The sequence below is a fragment of the Loxodonta africana genome, chromosome 16, assembly GCF_030014295.1.
Source record: "Loxodonta africana isolate mLoxAfr1 chromosome 16, mLoxAfr1.hap2, whole genome shotgun sequence".
Taxonomy (NCBI): Eukaryota; Metazoa; Chordata; class Mammalia; order Proboscidea; family Elephantidae; genus Loxodonta; species Loxodonta africana.
In genome coordinates, this window is record NC_087357.1 from 6,031,313 (window position 1) to 6,036,312 (window position 5,000).

At 48.2% G+C, this 5,000-nt stretch overlaps 1 protein-coding gene across 12 annotated transcripts in view; it reads left to right on the plus strand.

The window, feature by feature from the left end:
• Nucleotides 1-5,000, plus strand: part of EBF3 (EBF transcription factor 3) — a 136,278-nt gene that overhangs the window by 121,567 nt on the left and 9,711 nt on the right. For all 12 annotated transcript variants that reach the window (XM_064269169.1, XM_064269170.1, XM_064269176.1 and 9 more), the window contains one exon: nucleotides 3,391-3,479. In XM_064269169.1, coding sequence (XP_064125239.1) covers nucleotides 3,391-3,479 — 89 coding nt within the window. The remainder of the gene's footprint in view (nucleotides 1-3,390; nucleotides 3,480-5,000) is intronic.

Consider the following 5,000-nt stretch of genomic DNA (forward strand, 5'->3'; position numbering starts at 1 on the left):
GCACGGTTAATAAAGAGATATTTCACAAGGGAGATTTGTTTTATGACTTTTGATACAACAGCCTTGTAATCTGACATATCTTAAATGATATAATTTTGCACATACATTCATCTCTTTTATACGCAGCAGCGGCCCATCTGAGTGAAATTTGAATTCAGGGCAAATAATGGGCACTAATTACTTTTGTGGGATTTATTATGAAACTTGGACTTGGATGAAGCTCCGTGGAAACCCGTGCAGGAAGTTGGAAGCTTAGAAATACATTCTAAAAAATGGATTGTAGTTTTTTTTTTTCCCCTTCTCCCCCTTCAGCAGAAAATAACATTTGTTTTTGTTGTGTTTAAGACAGTTTAAATTAATTTAACCCAGGGACACATGTTCGGAGACTAAGCATGCTTCTAAATAATTCCTGGGAATAAATTGCTCAGGAACCAAAGTACATTAATTTATGGTTCTCCTGATGCTGACAGATGTGAGGGCGGGAGGAAGACTGGCAAGTATTAACATAAAACAAATCTGCTTTATTCCTCTTCATATTTCTTCTTCATCCCTGACTCCCGCCTACCCGAGGCCCCCTCTCTAATTACCACCAGGTCAGTAAGCAAAATTGGGAAGAAGCTGGGAGATCGATACAAATTATCCCTGAGCAAACCAGTGCTGACAGTTTGAATTGCAGCATATGTTTACCCAAAATCAGGCAATTTATCTTAATATCAGCAAAGTAATGCAGTGCAGGTGAAAGGTCAGGCAATCTCTCCCCCTCATAATTACCCAGTTCTAAAACAGGAAAGTGCTATTGATTGGCCCGGCTCGGGGCTCGGTGCCTGGACGTGCCGGAGCTGTGCCCTGGCTCGGCCGGCTCTCCGCTTGTAAACTCGACACACTGAGGATTTATTAGATGTGTCTGAAGGGCCTGACGCTTTCTCCTCTTGCCGGAGCTTGGCCCACAGGAGTCTCTGAGACTCCTCGTGTGCCGAGCTCTGGGTGGCGGGCTCTGCGAGGTTGGGCACTGAGAGGGCTTCGGGCCCGTGGCGCTGGGAGAGGGCAGGCGGCTGGGGCATGGGCTGGGACCTCGCAGAGCCGAGGTGCTTGCTCCGCCCGTGGCAGCTGCTCCAGGAGGCACAGAGGCAGAGAGAGCAATCCACCCCCCAGTTACCAAAACCCTGGAGGATCCATGAACACGGGTCCCTTCTTCCAATTTAAAGATAGCCGCCATGTTTTCCAGTTCTTACACGGAAATCCACTGGGCTTCCTAGGTGGGGCTGAAAACTGGAGCAGCAGCTGGGCCCCCCTTTCCCGCAGCGTGCGTCTGTGAGGCAGGGCCCTATGGTGGCACAATTGTGTGTCATCATCCGAACTTTAAATGGAGTGCCGGTCTTATTCTCCGCGTTACGCTCAAGACATAAATGCTCTTGGGCTGAAGCAAGAGGTGAAAGGTACCCTCCCATTTATACTGCTTTCATGTATTTTTGGTAATAGGAGAAGAGTATCAATTCAACTGAAACACTGGAGAATGTCTCGTGAAGAATGAGAGTGTATGGTTATGACAAGTCATAAAGCTTCTGAAAGCTTGCATTAAAGCCTCTTTCACCTGTCAGGAGTATTTGCATGAAATCAATAGCGGCCGGCCATCTATCTTTTCTGATCACCTTTCATCAGGCCAGATTCATTAAGTCAAACAGTCATGGTGATTAGCTGGGAGAGAGGAGAAGCCCTGACGTGTTAGAAACGGCACAGTGGGCCACTTTTTTGTTCCCCAATCAAGAAATGTAATACTTTATCTCATGCTTTTTGGACAGAGTCATTTGCAGGGGCTGGAAGGGTGGCCCACCACCCTGCTGCCCACCCCGGGCTGGTGCCTGACACCCTCGCACGGGCCCAGGCAGAGACATGACAAATTGTCCCCCAAGTCAACGCTGACAGCTTCTGATGATTAATGGTCTGATTATGAAGTGGTTTTACACATATGGAATTTACATCACAGAGAGTTAGAAATTTTGCCATGTCACACACGCCTGGGTGTTTGAAGAGCTTTACTATTTGCAAAGAAAAAGGAGGGCAAAATCCCAGCAAAAGCCATGTCATGTAAAATCAATACATCGGATCAATGCTTTATTAACAAGAAAATGTCTTACTTCACATTCCTGTGTGGCCCTTTGTCTCCAGGATGTATGATAGAATGTCAGCCCATATCGTGGTCCTCAACTTTCGGCCGCCTTATTGAGTGTGCGTGTGCGTCCCTTTGCGTTGCTTACGAGGCGCGTGGTGGGTGTTTATGCCGAGAGCCTGTGCACTCGAGGATAATGGTGACCAATTATTTTGGAGAGCCCTTTCAAAGGCAGCCCCCTAACCTTCCCCTTAGCGAGCTGCCACCTTTGGGCACCCCCGCATCCCGCAAACCTGCTGAGTTGTGTGGTGTTAATCATCAAATTACATGCTGACTAATGAGTGATGGCCCAAACTGCAGGCTGAGTAATGAATAGAAGGCGGCAGGTCTTATTAGTCTCAGAAAAGCCCCTGATTTATGTCGTGCCACGCACCACGGAGTGACTCCACTGAAAACCGTATCTACATCAAGAAGTAATACGCGCTAATAAGTGTTTTCATCCTAACGCAGGTCCTCGGCCTGCGGGCTCAGTTTCTGCTGGAGTCAGGCAGAGCCATAATAAAGCCCGATGACTCCTTATAAAGCTTGTTAAACACAGTGTGTGCCGTCGGACGGAGCCCCGGCCGTGATTCATTCACTGTACGCAGCGCGGGTGCTGCTGATTTATGGCCGCGCGCAGTTCATAGTCAAAATTACAATTTGAGGGATAAAAAGATTAATTACTATTTGTGGCCAGCAATTTCCCGAGGCCGGGGGATTGCAGCTGTGGAGTGGTCGTCTCTCCATCAGCTGTAGCCAGCTAGTCACAGATGATTACAGCTTTGCGAGAGTGAGCGCCCCTCCTGCCCGGTTTGTGCTCAGGCAATATGCTAGACAAAAAAGGACCACAGGGATAAATCTGAAGCTAGCAATAGCTGGGCATATGTCATAATTGCCAGTTTCCCATAAATCCCTGGCCCGTGAGGAAGGCACTGGGTGTGCGGGTGTCACCCGGTGCTGGCGACGGCTATATATGGCCCCGAGACCTGTGACTTGGTGACGGCCCGGCCATTTTTACAGTCTATTGAGTCACCCCTTGACTTTCTTCCAGTCTAATTATAGATTAGAAATAATCATTGCTTTTATGTGCAAAAGAAAGGCAGAAATCTATGCCATTAGACGGGCCCTGCCGCACGGGGAGCCGGAGAAGGACAGCTACATGTTTATTTGTAAGCGTGCCATAAACAAGTAATGGATGGCATAAAAGTAATTAACCTGACCCACATTTCTGTGTCCTGTTGCAGCCCTTAATGAACCGACCATAGATTACGGCTTTCAGAGGTTGCAGAAAGTGATCCCAAGGCATCCCGGTGATCCTGAAAGGTTACCCAAGGTTAGTAAAAGAGCGAGGGGCACCCAGCTTGTGGCGGGGTCGCCATCGGGGTTGCTGTCGGGGTTGTTCCAGCTTGGGGGCACCGGGTGCACTGGGAAGGGGCCTGAAAGACACCCCGAAACCCATGCCGACGGCATGGCTGATAGATGTGGGGGCCACACTAGCCACGACAGGTCACTTCCGGGTGGGTGAGGGCGTGATAGGGGGACCACACGGTTTCTGGTTTTATGTTCCATCTCTGCAGGACCCTTTTTTAAAAATGTGGTGAATATACATGAATCAAGTCGTTTGCCTTTTCAGCATTCCTCATGTGCACAATTCAGTGACCTTAGTTACAAGTGTCGTGTTGGGTGACCATCACCACTCTCTGTTTCCAGATCTTCCCAGCACCCTTCACAGAAGCTCAGGGTCCCCAGGCAGGGAGTCCCCCTTCCCCCTCCCTCCCACCTGCCCCTGGTGGCCACTAATGAACTCTGGTCCCTGCACACAGGCCTGCACCACATGTCCCCTACAACTGGAATCAGACAGTACTGAAGGGAGCGAAAGAATGGCTTTTCTGACACAAATATTTTGGATTCTGCAAGGGGGACATAAACTTCCGTGTAATGAAATAGTTCAATTAAACATTTTCCACTCGGGTAACCCGCACTGATTTCAATCTAAGCAGCCCCTCTCTGATCTGTGATTACTTGACTCTTGTTTTCCTTTCATTTTCTAAAGCTCGATTCAGTTTAATCTTTTGTTTACAAAGCTTTTGTTATAAGTCCCTGACTTAGCAGACTAACAAATGAAGTCCACATATTAATATCTAGAGGGACTTCTCATTTCAATCCAACAAAGACAAAAGCTGCCCGGGTTGTTTATGCACACGACACCCATCACAGAAATTCCATTTTGATGTGTAACATTAAAGATAAGTCGAGCTTATAATTTCTCCTTTCCTTTGATATAATTTCGTCTCTTCTTTTCCCATTTAGAGGCAATCTCTGATTTTTCCCAGGCAAAGTTGAAAATGCCAAATGAAAAATGAAGCCATAACCTTCTGACCGGTGGTTTTACCTCCCATCCCTGGGTGTGCCGAGTCTTGACCACCTCAGAGTTTTATTAACACAATAAAACCTTTTCGACGTTACCTTTTTAATGCGCAGCATGAACATAAGCAGTATCATTAGGGCCCGTTTTAATTTGCGAACATGCTGGTGACGGTGTCAGATCGTCACTGTCAGCTCATCAGAACCAGGCAGAGATGTTTTTCCAACGCAGAGCAGTTCACGGAGGGTTTTGTTCCTGAGGGTGAGCTCCCGCCAAATAAGTGCTTCCTCAGGATGACCAGGCCTTCAGCACCGTTACCCAGAGGGCTTTGCTGCAGCCCCGCAGCCCAGGGATGGCTTTGTGCTGAACGGAGACTGGGCTCAGCCGTTCCCACAAGCAGAAATGCCACATGCCCTGGAAGGCCCACGTAAACATGGGGTTTGAAGCCAGGTGACCCTCAGGGGAGGCTCCTTGGCATGCACTCTTAGC